General features: G+C 39.3%; 4 protein-coding genes across 6 annotated transcripts in view; 1 reads left to right on the forward strand and 3 right to left on the reverse strand.

Moving 5' to 3' along the window:
* Window positions 1-11: 11 nt before the first annotated feature.
* On the reverse strand, window positions 12-3316 carry LOC106177330 (uncharacterized). Its single transcript, XM_087017135.1, has 3 exons — window positions 3229-3316; window positions 1191-1366; window positions 12-149 (listed from the first exon to the last, which is right to left on the reverse strand). Exons 1-3 carry the CDS (start codon window positions 3299-3301, stop codon window positions 12-14), a joined length of 387 nt encoding a protein of 128 aa, XP_086873261.1. The 5' UTR covers window positions 3302-3316.
* LOC106177345 (methyltransferase-like protein 27) overlaps window positions 1202-12265 on the forward strand; it is a 26597-nt gene continuing 15533 nt past the window's right edge. For both annotated transcript variants that reach the window (XM_013560084.2, XM_087017134.1), the window contains exon 1: window positions 1202-1331. The gene's annotated coding sequence lies outside the window, so the exon portion shown is untranslated. The remainder of the gene's footprint in view (window positions 1332-12265) is intronic.
* LOC106172275 (methyltransferase-like protein 27) lies at window positions 4154-4962 on the reverse strand. Its single transcript, XM_087017120.1, has 2 exons — window positions 4571-4962; window positions 4154-4300 (listed from the first exon to the last, which is right to left on the reverse strand). Exons 1-2 carry the CDS (start codon window positions 4682-4684, stop codon window positions 4154-4156), a joined length of 261 nt encoding a protein of 86 aa, XP_086873246.1. The 5' UTR covers window positions 4685-4962.
* Window positions 6919-10084, reverse strand: LOC106177331 (methyltransferase-like protein 27). Of its 2 annotated transcripts, XR_015335422.1 has the most exons (4): window positions 9868-10084; window positions 8998-9411; window positions 8281-8373; window positions 6919-7255 (listed from the first exon to the last, which is right to left on the reverse strand). XR_015335422.1 is itself a non-coding variant. In XM_087017136.1 (3 exons), the coding sequence occupies exons 1-3, from the start codon at window positions 9080-9082 to the stop codon at window positions 7071-7073; spliced, it is 363 nt and encodes a 120-aa protein (XP_086873262.1). In that variant the 5' UTR covers window positions 9083-9154; the 3' UTR covers window positions 6919-7070. The 2 variants fall into 2 exon arrangements, 1 of the variants encoding a protein (XP_086873262.1); XM_087017136.1 differs by lacking the exon at window positions 9868-10084 and having other exon boundaries at window positions 8998-9154.

Genomic DNA, 12265 nt, shown 5'->3' on the forward strand with positions numbered 1-12265 from the left:
AAGTTTTGAAGTCAGTGTACATGGTACTTTTCTGCATCTGCTTTCCAAATTTTGATGATTTGTTGAATCAAAGTGTCTGAATCAAGAATGCCTTTTAACATTGCTCGAAAATTATGACCGAATGTGCCAATATGAGAAGCAGCACTTCCCTGCAAAGAAAATTGGAGATGAAGAGGACGTGACATTTTTAATCAGTAGGTGAAATAAAAAGGGATAATAATTCTTCGTATGAGATCTATATTTCACAGTAAAAACATTGTGAACAACTCATAGAAATATAATGAACTCTGTTTTACCACAAAAACGGCGGTTATAGCTATTATTCTGTCTGAGCTTGTCTTTAGACCACGTGACCTCCATTGACGGCTATACTTAAGAGATTATAACAAAAAAAAAAAAAAAAAAAAAAAACGGGGACTAACTTTGAATGTTAAAAATGGATTCATTAACCATTGGTATGGGAAAATTGTTGTTTACTCCAGGAGAATTCATTTTTTGGGCAGAACGAAGAGTTATTATCCCTTTAATAGTTATCATACTTTTAATTTGCATTTTAACAATTTTTTCGGATATCTAACTCAGCACTTATTTTAAAAGTGTTTAGATACAGGAAATATTTATTAAGGCAAGGTTATTTAGTTTGAATGCAGATATCGGGTTCCTCTGTCGCTTAGCACACATGCCATTCGGGAAAACGATTCCATTTCCGGCACAACTTCTAGGTTACAAACCACTATTAAAAATCCCATTCACTTCCATTGTAACGTTTAATTCTCTTATATATACTTTCCATGCTTCAACAAACACAACACTTCAGATTTAAATACTTCTACTTAAGGCCTAAACAATATAAAAAAATCAGGGTACATTAATGGGATAGTCTGCCAGTGACATGACATGACCCGTAAGGTGCTGCCGCCAGTCGGCCAAAATAAGCACTAAAATGCAGCAGGGGGGAGGGCATGTAAAACTGGCCCCAGGCAGTAAAATTTCACCCTGATATGAAAAATAACACATCAAATTAAAGGTAAATGAACAAATTTATTTCTTAAATTTATTTTAAATTTTTCAAATGATCCAAAATTGAAAAATAATTTCATTTTTCTCTTATATGCAAATCTTCTTGCTTCAAACTTAGTAGGCCTAAACAAGGAAGGTCGGAAGTGCCGTGTAACCTAAATTCAGTTCACCTGGAAGCAGTACTGCATCCCATCCAGAGTGTTAAAGACTTGCTCCACCAAGCGTCTGGTCACCGTGGCCCAGCGTCCGGCCATGATGTGACTGTCAATTATTTCGTCCCAGCTTTTCCCACCGTACTCGGTTCCATGAAGGTATGCAAAAAGTACGTCCATGACGACAAAACCCCCTGAAATGTAGGATACAAATTTGAACAAGGGGCCATAGTTGTAGTATTTGGGCAAGGTCTTTGGTCAAAATTAAATCGTGAATCAATTATCTGGCAAGTAAAGTGGGGATATGGAACTACTATTGAAAATTGATGAATGCATTACATGAAAAAACTAGATTTTAGACCAGTCGGACAGTACCCACATCGTACGCATAACAAGCAATTTGCACAGAATCTACAACTTGAATTACCAGTAGGCACCAGTGTTGTGAATCCATTACCACACGTGAAAAACCTGGGTGTCTACTTTGACACCACTCACTCCATGGATTGAAAAATATCAAACATCACACAATCACGTATTTTTAACATTAGAAACATCGGTGCTGTTTGAAAGTAGGCCCTACCTGGATCAATCTTCTGCGGCAACAGTGATTCATGCGATGATCACCTCTCGTTTATACCACTGCATCTCTTTACTCTATGGCTGTACCGACGAACGAATACATTCGGAATTTTTCAGGCTGTCTTTTAACCAGCCAGCGAGACTCATATCACACCCATTTTAATGCAGTTGCACTGGCTCCCTGTTAAAGCACTCATTTTATTCAAAATTATATCTTTTATGCATGCAATTTTTTTTCCAGTCAGCACCCCCGTACCTACAAAAAATAGTTCACCATTTTGCTCCAGTGATTTTGTGATCAGCTGTTACAAATCATGTGTTTTTCCTGTCTCGTGATTGGTATGAATTAATCAGGTTCAATATATGGTGATTAATTTTAATTAAAAGCCTTTTAAAGGTAGTCACCAGATCCAGTATGACACATGACAAAAAAGTTCAGTGGTGCCACGTCTGACGCTGGAAGAGCGACTGGGCCCTGGGGATGTTGGAGGCTGGACGGAACCAAAGAGATTTTATCACGTGACCTTGCATTTAAATGATCTTTTCTGACCTTTATTTCACCTTGTGTGACAGAATAATGGGTCATTATTTTCTGTTATTTTCTGAATGTGCCAAAGGAACTTTAAATATATTTGATAAATGAATGATGCGTTTTCATTGACTGTCAGTATACACTTTGGCATTCTGAAGCCAAAGTGCCATGACCTTTTAATTAAGTCATAGCCTTGACCTCTGGTGACTTTGAAAAATAGTCGCAAATGATTGGGTGTATGTCTCTTAGTGAGATAGTTAACTTAAAGATACATACGAACCAAGCGTCGGTGGAGCGCGGATTCCCAGTAACACATGTAAACCACTTCTACTAGTTTCTTCTACGACTCTAATAAATTCGACATGCCAAGGGATAAACTGAATAAACCACCCGATCAACCATAAAAGAGATTTAGAGTGCTCCTTTCTTTAATTTTTTGGTTGTCAATTTAACCTACTTTCGTGACCTACTTTTCTGCCCCATTGACATACAGCATAGAATGCTAGCAGAAAAATCTGTTCAAACATCACTTTCGGGTAAAATTAAACAATGCCTTTTGGTAATTCTCTTAGTTATACTACTTGAAACTATATGCTGGCATTTGGTTTGTTTTTATGACAAAAAATTGACTTTGTATGTATCTTTCAACATGTTACGATGGGTAAACAAGATATGGCCTATAGGATAAACCACCCAATTCAGCGGCGGTCGATCTTGAACTTAAAACAAAAACGAAACGCTGCCCAAGCGGGTTTATGGGGGAAAGTTTGGGTGCTTATTGAATTTTCAATCGACCTGTATTAGTTGAAAACCCTTTGTCGCCAATTTTTCTAACCTCAGTGGGAAAGTACGTTCATTTACTGCCTGAACCTTTAGCATGAAGTCTTAAGATTGAGAAAGGAATCATTTGTTTAAAATTTATGAGCACTACTTTTGTCTTACCTGGTTTAACAATTCGTATCAGTTCTGCCAACCCACCTCCGTGCACGTGACCGCATCCTACAGCTCCAGACATAATGACCGCGTCATATGTGTCTGAGATAGAAAAATGAAAAAATAAAAATAAAAGAGATTTGTAATCACTGGTCCAGTCCAAATCCAATTTCATAATATAATGTCTCAGTCCAAAACTTAAAATATAAGATAATAAGGCTATCACTTATATTATGCATACATTTTTTATGTTTGTCAGTGCCATAGTTGTATGCACGTGTAACAGGGGCAGAGTTGAAACGGCCAGTGACTCGACAAAAGATAAACGTGTTTTCCTAGCTGTGTGAGGCCCTGTAGATCTCTAATTGCAGTATGTACTAAAAAGTCCACTCGTGAATCTAAGCATAAGTGTCCCTTTTTTGCATGTTTATCGCGTCTTGCGACGCTAAATCCCTTTTAAAGTCAAACTGGTGCTTTCTGAAAGGGACGCGGTGCAAACGGCAACTTATGCTGCATGGGGTCATCTGGGCATTTTCTAAATCTCTTGTTGTCCTTTAAGTTCGTGCATCAATTAAAAGGTCTATGGAAGACAAAGATAACCTCATGAATTTAAAACACAGCATGCCACAAGTAACGTACCGTGTATCTGCCTCGTAGCACGTAAAACTGTGACCCTTTTGTATTGCCAAGGCTGTAAATCCACTGTGCTTCATTTCTCCACTTGCTTATTTTACTTGCTTATTTTTCTGTCGGGTGGGGGGTGGGGGGATGAATATGTCTAAAACAACGGATGGAGCAACCAACGGTAGGTAGTTTTATATACAGCGCAGAGGGTTGGAGAATGGCCAGTCTTTGTCTCGTCTCGTTTTGTTGGTAGTGTATACTACGCCAAAGATGCACTTTTACTTTAGATGTAAAAAAATTGAATAATCAGTTAGTTAAGACGTGCACTCACTTCTAAGCCCGCCAAACCAGTTCCGCAGGCTGCGTCCAAAATTAATGCATCCTTTTTGTCTTTAAGCAGTATGTCGAGCTCGGAAGCGTTAATGCGGGGTGAGCAGCATACAAGATTTGCCATATCCTGAAATATAAAAATTAATGTACTATGAAACTAGAACCTTACAGTTTCAATTCCAATGACTAACACATCCCTCTTACTTCAGCTGATATCCTATTTTCTTTGACTTCATTCGCTTTGTATGCCTCTTTAACTGCACGTACTGTTGTAATTCATACTAGCAGTAACCCTAGTTCATCTGAAATTATCTTATCTCTCTTTTTTTTGTGTAAATTATCTGTTTCAAAATAAATATTTTGTGGCTTATTGTTACATCAGATTAAAAAACCATACCTTTTCGAAATCCTTTGCCCACGTCCCATACAATTTCTCTACCTTCTCATTTGTGATATCACGTTTCTTAAACTGATCCATTATTGGATGACTTTGCTCCACACGTTTAGCCATTCTTCCTACGCTGAACAATCGTGGACTTACTGTTAGATATTAATTCATTGCTACGAAATACGGCACAGGCAGACCTTTAAATTAAACTGTTGTCCTAGTAAAAATGTATGGCGGTAGTGTGCCTATTTGGAAAGAACCCACAGTGATAAATTTTAGCTGATCAGAAAGCTAATTGTTTTGAGATGACACACGCAATACCTGTGTATTACATGTAGGTCAATTAATTGCTGTGGCTTTCTTAATGAGAAAGCATAGCGCAGGATTTCAAACGACGGCGCATGCGCGAAAAGTGCGCTGCTTGAAATAACAAATTGATGAAATTGACAAAGCCTGCCGATATTATTGTGAGACTGAACACTATACTCTCCAATGTGTCAGTAATTGTGTCAGTCCAAGCTTCGCTTATTGAATTGTTTTTCGACATTTTATTGGTGTCAAACACTTCAAATATCAGTATTTGTAATTATGATATCCCTATATATAAAAACAACCTCTTGATTAGCGACATGGTGAAAAAAAATTACATTTTGTGTAATTGTGTTATGACGTCTTCACTTTATGCGGCAATCGAATTTTAGTAGAGTTTGAGGTTATAATTGCGTTGCGTTTGCTAAGGCTTTGCTAAGGCAGGTGGGTGTAATCGCACTCGCAAATAGCGCGGAATCGCCATGCTCGAGCCCGCTCGCAACATAGCGAAGCTTTCGAGATTCGTGCCCGGGGCTAGTTGGCCCAGTTAGACACTTTTAGCCATGTAGAGCCAACTAGGAATAAGTTAAGAGTAACAAAACTGGTTTCAAAGTAAGCCCCATGAACTAAGCTACGTATGCAACGTCATTATTTTTTTTTAATACAATCGCAGATGGCTCACCATTTGACAGAAAACGCAGTGACGTCAGGGAGGGCCAATTTGCCCCGGGTGCACATTTTTTATTTTAAAGGATGGCAGCCATTTATGTTGCTAGAATGAGCAACGATGATACATCTCTGTGAATCTTGAAACAATGAGCTTCAGTTTTATGCCCTATACATATATTATATTCTATCAAAAGCCTATCAAAATAGATTTTTAAAAATTTCTTTTAGGTGCAAAAATCGTTTATTTCGACTCACCGCTTAAGTAAAACTTTTTACACTTCCTTAGCATTGCAGGCTACGGTAAATTTACAAGAGTATGTGGCCAATTTTTTTTTACTTCGAAGTTACTTTTTCATAAATTGACGGAGGGCCAACTTACCCCGGGGTCCAACTATCCCTGGTCTCCCCTGTGGCCTCTTACAGTCTGCTAACGTCCAAATTTTGCGCAGAATCTCACGTGCCACGCAAGTCCTTCTGCGAAATTTGGAGTTCGAAAACAGCCCGTAAGCACGCAGGAAGGATATGGATCATGTCTAAAAGGTTCTACGAATAATCTGAGAACAGCGTGGCTACAAGCGTAACTTGCGACTCTCGCAAGGAGTTCGCAAGTGAGACGTGAGTGGTCCAAGACGCACGTCGCAAGTAACGAAGAAGCAAGTGCCCTTTGCGTGTTGAGCACGGCACACGCCCATACAGTTAAAGAACAAAATGAAAAGCAAGGCAGGAGTGCGTTGCACGTGCATCACGGTTTGGTTTTTTACCCCGTGTAGCAAAACTGAGCTGAATGTATGCCAAGATAGATGTGCACTGATGTTCTAGCGCTGACGCGTGAATTGCTACTGTATCTAGATTCTGTCCAATTTTCTGAGGTCTGGCAATGCCTTATTGTAGAGAGACAGAGAGAGGAGACAGCGTAGGAGGAGGTTGGAAGCGACTGAGTACGGAGCGAGACGTAGTTAGGGGTTGGAGACTTCACTTAGAACATGTTGTTACCGAGCGTCGACGAATAAATCGTTTAACTGGTCATTATGTGGACTTGGGTTTTCTTTGTGCGACCTTACGTAAATCTGACACGAACCGTGGAATCTTTGGATGGCGTTATCCACTAAGTTAGACGAAAACGTTATGTCCTATTTCGAGCCCACGCATGAATCAAGCGTACAAAATTGTATAAGTTTAGGACATTCGTCATAGATATATGTAAAAGGTTCATTACATTATGTTATATCTAACATATAAGGTTATTGGATAATGCATTCTTTCTGTGAATTACGATTGACCAATTACGGCACTGATGTCCTATAAGAATATCCCATAGTTCTGAGCAAAAGTCTATTTCCTTGACTAGTGATAAAATATTAATAAAATAAGATGCAACATTTTGCCTGACTCAATAAACGTTTATTCATTTAGAGTTTAAACATCTAACGTAATTACAGTAATTTCATTTCAGAAAATAAGTCAATCCTTCAGGTTCAACAGTCCGTGCCAGTCTCACGCAAAACAAATCACGTTTCGGCAATGACCGCATTTATTTTACTTTAAAAGTGTACTGCATTCCGTCCAAGGCGTTAAAGACTTGCTCCACCAAGCGTCTGGTCACCGTGACCCAGCGGCCGGCCATGATGTGACTGTCTATTATTTCGTCAAAACTCTTCCCGCCGTAGTCGCTATCATGGGTATACTTCAAAATGCTGTCCATTGCCACATAGCCTCCTTTAAGGCAAAAGATACGCTTAACTGAACATTTTGCAATGGGTGATGCTGGGGGGGGGGGGGGGGCGATCTGGTTGGTCGAAAAGCAGACTAATATCTACCCCAACCCTGCCCCCTGTCGATCGTTTCAATTACTGACAGGCGTTATGACACACTGCACGACCACCGTGTGAAATGCATGTAAGTCGTATGGACGTATATTTCCAGGTACTGCCTAATACAGACACCCTGAGCTTCAGAGATAACTTGCCACTAACCTCTTCACTATATAGCCTATCTTCATCGTGTCAAGTTACCTCTGACGAAAATAGTTTGACCTAGTTTATATAAGCCAATCGAATCCATGTTTCAAAATTTTTCACCAAAGTTGGGTGAAAACGCTGATTGGTTGACCGCCAATCGGCAATCCTCGGCTGATTCCGCAAGCTCCATACTAACAACAAAGTTATCGTCCAGTGCGGAGACATCCGAGTAGTTCCAAGTGCAAAACCGTACACAAAGAAAGTATGGCGTCTCCCACGTAAAAAAATGTGTTAAGTTATCTCTTGATTCCGTGCAAAATATGAGTATATCGGAATTGAAACCAGAGCAGTTTGAGCCCCTGCATCATTATCTACTGAGGGATGATGTATTTTGCGTGCTGCCCACAGGTTACGGCAAGTCCCTGATATTCAGCCTTATCTTTGATTGGTCCGGATTTGAACAAAGCGTGCTTTGACTCGTTCGCGTTCATTGGCTAGATCGTTCAATGAGTCATTGAGTGCGGGCTTTAAATTTGATTGGCGGGCGGCGGGGGCAATCGAATGTGGTCAGAGGTAACTTGACACGATGAAGATAGGCTATAGTGAAGAGGTTAGTGGCAAGTTATCTCTGAAGCTCAGGGTGAATACAGATGTATTCGTGAAATATTTATTGAAAGAGAAAGTAAAAACTTCCTTTCAGGAAGAAGGTTCCAAATGCCAAAGTTTGACCTACTTTTGAACGTTACAGAAATGAAACAAAATATTGCACTATAATTATCGTACCCGGTTTAACAAGGCGTATCATTTCTGCCAATCCACCTCCATTCACGTGTCCACATCCTATAGCTCCTGACATAATGACCGCGTCGTATGTGTCTGGGGAAGAAATAAACTTATAACTCTTTGCAATCATTCAGACAGTTCATGTCATATGAAAGATAACATTGGCATCCCTCTTTCGTTCTGTAACCTTAATGGTGAAACTGGAACTAAAAGCCCTGTCACATGGGCGGAAATTATTTAATGAATAAAAAAGTAAATACTTAGTAGAATAAGTGAATAACAATTTCAATTTAGCTTAAAAGTCTTCTATTCTTAATCCTTATATAGTATAATTAAAGAACAATGAACATAATTCTCAAATGCCATCTTAATTTTGCCACAATGATCATCTGCATTGCATGGTATTGGTATGTGCTAATTAAACCGGAGGGCAACTTTTTTGAGAACAATGCTATCAGTTCATTTGCAGCTTGACAAGCTAACACAGAAAGTTTTGTAACGTTACCATAACGTAACCATAACGTTTTTGGTTGTATAAACGTTATTGTAACGTTGTAATAACGTTCTTCGTTCCCTGGGCTGTTCCACCTGTGTAGTGGCTTGCAATACGTCTATAACTCGTACCTTATTGTCCACAAAGAACATTTCGCAAGGCCTACAATTTGTTAGAAATTATATCTGTTTGCCTTTAACTTTCTTCTATTAATTAGTACGTACCGTCGGCGATATCTACTCGTTCAGGCCCAATGAAAGCGTGAATCAGTTTCTTGTAGACACCCTTCTGTTTCGCCTGCTCCAGCATTTCCTTCGAGGCATCCAGAGCGTGGAGGTTGAGGAAACCACGCTTTGCGAGCTGAAAATGGAATTACTCGAATGCTGAATTCGAAAAGTGTCCGCTCTTTCAATGGGGAAAGGGGGGCAGGGTTTTGCTTAGTAGGTTAAGGGAACGCAAGGATAAAATGATTGCACACACGCTTTAGGGAATACCATGTAAAGACCACTCGCCTCTTGTCCTACCAACCCAGTTCCACAGCAAACGTCCAGAATGAGGGCATCTTTCTTCTCTCCGAGTAATTTCTCCAGCTCGGCAGCATTATTACTGGGACAATAATATGCGAGGCCAACTACATCCTGGGAAGTAAAAATTTCTTTCATTAAAATTTAACTTATCATATCATATAACCCGTACTGAGCAAAATTGTAAACGTCTCATGAGAATTATAATTATTAATGCAACACGTAATGGGCTATGTAAGCTGGGTCATCCATTTTTATATCATTTTTTCAAATCTACAAACCGTACCCTTGCGGGGCGGGGTGGGGATGTATGTCTGGAAAAAGTCAAGACTTTGTAGACTTGTGAAAATGATAATGGAAATGGATGACCCAGTGGTTGGGTGGCGTCATATTTTTAATGTTTTTTTATTCTTTAAATTGTTCATAGGATTATCTATTAAAATTTGCTTTCTTAGCAGTTTAAGAATTTGTGGTCAATTACCTAATGAGATGAAATTTTCTGAGTTAAAATAAAACAATTATGGTGTATGCATCACACGGAAATGCAAACTCCCAAACAAAGTAACAAACCTTTTCATAATCCTCAGCCCATGATGTGTAGATCTTTTCCACCTCGTCTCTGGCCATGCCACGTTTTTTGAACAGGTCCACAACTGGATGGCTTTTTTCCACTTTTTCAGTCATTCTTTTAGGGAATTATTAATTTTAGACGTCTTAGGTACTTAGACGCTACTGTACAGCTGTCCTTGGGTCGTCTGCTGCGGAAGACCGTTTGGATCATAAAGTAGGATTCTAGTTGGAAGGCGTGGGTGTTAGGCAAAGGTGGGGAACGTTATCATTTCTTCTTGTTTTAGACAATTTTTATCCTTAAAATCGAGTCTATCATGTTCACAAATCTCCCTTGCCACTAAAATCACCGATATTTTATGTATTTTGTAATAAGAGTGACATAAAGGCTTAAAATTCATTAACCCCTGTACAACCCTCGGTCTCAATTATTGATAAAAACGGTGCTGGGTAAACCAATGTTTTTTATAAAGTGCCTTCGACAGTCTATATTTATCTTCTCAAAATAGTGCGATAGATATATGTGGATAATGTCTAACATCGGCAGATGGCGTATTCTCATTGGCAAGATCATGAACTAGTGCATTTGTATTTTTGCTGAGTAAATTGATATTTAATATATATAGCAAAACTGTCAATGTTTTTTCACTCCACATTAATGTAGAGTTCAAATGAACAGCTTACAACTTTATACTTGTGGCCAGCGGAGTAACGTGGCATTCATTCCCCATGAAAATTCTCGCTGTTAACAATAAAGATTTGGGTGATAAATCTGGCATAGACATTTTAATTTTATTGGAATATCCAATAAAAATTTATCTGTGGTCCTGGCTGACGGAGTCCTTCCTTACAAGTATAGACTTTATTGTTTAACTGCCACCGATTTTTAAACCCTCTTTTCGCCACCATCAAGAGACAGAAGCATAAATGATTCGGGCACGTCACTCGAAGTGACAGCCTATGCTAAGTACTAGTGCCGTCGAAGGAGGACGAAGACGCGGACGGAAAAAAAAAACTAGTCTGACAACGTGAAATAGTGGGCAGCAGTGACTATGCCACAGCTCTTGAAGCAGGCCACCGACAGACCAGACGACATAACAGATAAAGGAATGACTGATTGGAATATAATTTTAAAAGGCGTTTTAAAGTTTTTATACCTTCTGTAGTCTGCGATCACCTAGCTCTTTTGTCTTGCTCGCATTCAAGATTAGTTAAAATTTACCCCTAGTTCCGATATGTTCTGTGTTCCTGGAGTTTTTTAATAACAAAATAGAAAAACTTCGAAAATCCTTTGAAAGCGGAATTAACAACTCCATTATACAAGAAGTTGATCCTCCTACATCTCCGAGTTTTTTCAGAGATTTTACCATCGCTACTCCCGAACTAATAAAAAAGCTGATAAACGCCTCTAAGCCAAAATCATCAGAATTGGACATCCTTCCAACTAACCTCACAAAGGAATGCATAGAAGAATTACTACCTTCCATTACAAAGCTTTTCAACACATCTCTTCAAAGCGGCATAGTCCCTGGGTGTTTCAAGAAAGCTTTAATCAGACCACTCATAAAAAAGGCCACAGGCAATCCAGACCCTAATGACCTGCAGAACTACCGTCCCATCTCAAACCTCTCATTTCTTTCAAAAGTACTGGAGCGCCTAGTAGCGACACAGCTAACTGACTATCTGCATACTCATCCATTTTTTGCAAAGGTTCAATCGGCATATAGAACACATCATAGCACTGAAACAGCGCTGCTCAAGGTGCACAATGATATTCTTCTGGCACTCAATGATCAGAAACAAGTGGTCTTATTATTACTTGATTTGTCTGCAGCCTTTGACACAATAAACCACGAAATTTTGTTCAACAGACTAAAAAATCGTTTCGGTATAGATGGTATTGCATTGGCATGGTTCAAATCATACCTGACTGAGCGTGAACAATCAGTCTCAATAGGCACTCACAAATCACCGTCAATACCACTAACTTGTGGTGTACCACAAGGTTCTGTACTCGGCCCCATCCTGTTCACTCTCTACACGTCACCAATTGAGGACATTGTCTCTGAGTACGGTTTTAACCTTATGCTCTATGCAGACGACTCACAAATTTATATTGTTTGCGACAGGCCATCAGATGTAATACCATCTATCCAGAAATGTATTATTCAGTTGAGCCAATGGCTTAATGCCAATTCACTTGTTTTCAATGATGGCAAAACAGAAGTAGTTCACTTTACTTCTCGTTTTTCTAAGGATGCGGAAAAACTAGAACTATTAGAAATTGGAAACAGTACAGTCACGGTAAAAGATGAGGTTAAGAACCTTGGAGTAATTTTTGATAATAGGTGCGATATGGCTGCCGACATCAGCAAAAAATGCAAAGCCGCTTTCTATGGTC

The sequence above is a fragment of the Lingula anatina genome, chromosome 7 (assembly GCF_051362555.1).
Source record: "Lingula anatina isolate TDL-2025a chromosome 7, LinAna3.0, whole genome shotgun sequence".
In the NCBI taxonomy this organism is placed as follows: domain Eukaryota; kingdom Metazoa; phylum Brachiopoda; class Lingulata; order Lingulida; family Lingulidae; genus Lingula; species Lingula anatina.

What these genes read in the sequence shown, in the direction of transcription:
- LOC106177331 (XM_087017136.1), bottom strand. Translation starts at nt 9,082, where the DNA reads ATGCTGGAGCAGGCGAAACAGAAGGGTGTCTACAAGAAACTGATTCAC. An exon ending in ACGAGTAGATATCGCCGACG is followed by an intron (nt 8,374 to 8,997) that starts GTACGTACTAAT and finishes TTTCTTCCCCAG; the next exon opens with ACACATACGACGCGGTCATT. An exon ending in GATACGCCTTGTTAAACCGG is followed by an intron (nt 7,256 to 8,280) that starts GTACGATAATTA and finishes TTTGCCTTAAAG; the next exon opens with GAGGCTATGTGGCAATGGAC.
- LOC106177330 (XM_087017135.1), bottom strand. Translation starts at nt 3,301, where the DNA reads ATGTCTGGAGCTGTAGGATGCGGTCACGTGCACGGAGGTGGGTTGGCA. An exon ending in GATACGAATTGTTAAACCAG is followed by an intron (nt 1,367 to 3,228) that starts GTAAGACAAAAG and finishes CCTACATTTCAG; the next exon opens with GGGGTTTTGTCGTCATGGAC. An exon ending in GGATGCAGTACTGCTTCCAG is followed by an intron (nt 150 to 1,190) that starts GTGAACTGAATT and finishes TTTTCTTTGCAG; the next exon opens with GGAAGTGCTGCTTCTCATAT.
- LOC106172275 (XM_087017120.1), bottom strand. Translation starts at nt 4,684, where the DNA reads ATGGCTAAACGTGTGGAGCAAAGTCATCCAATAATGGATCAGTTTAAG. An exon ending in GGGCAAAGGATTTCGAAAAG is followed by an intron (nt 4,301 to 4,570) that starts GTATGGTTTTTT and finishes TTTATATTTCAG; the next exon opens with GATATGGCAAATCTTGTATG.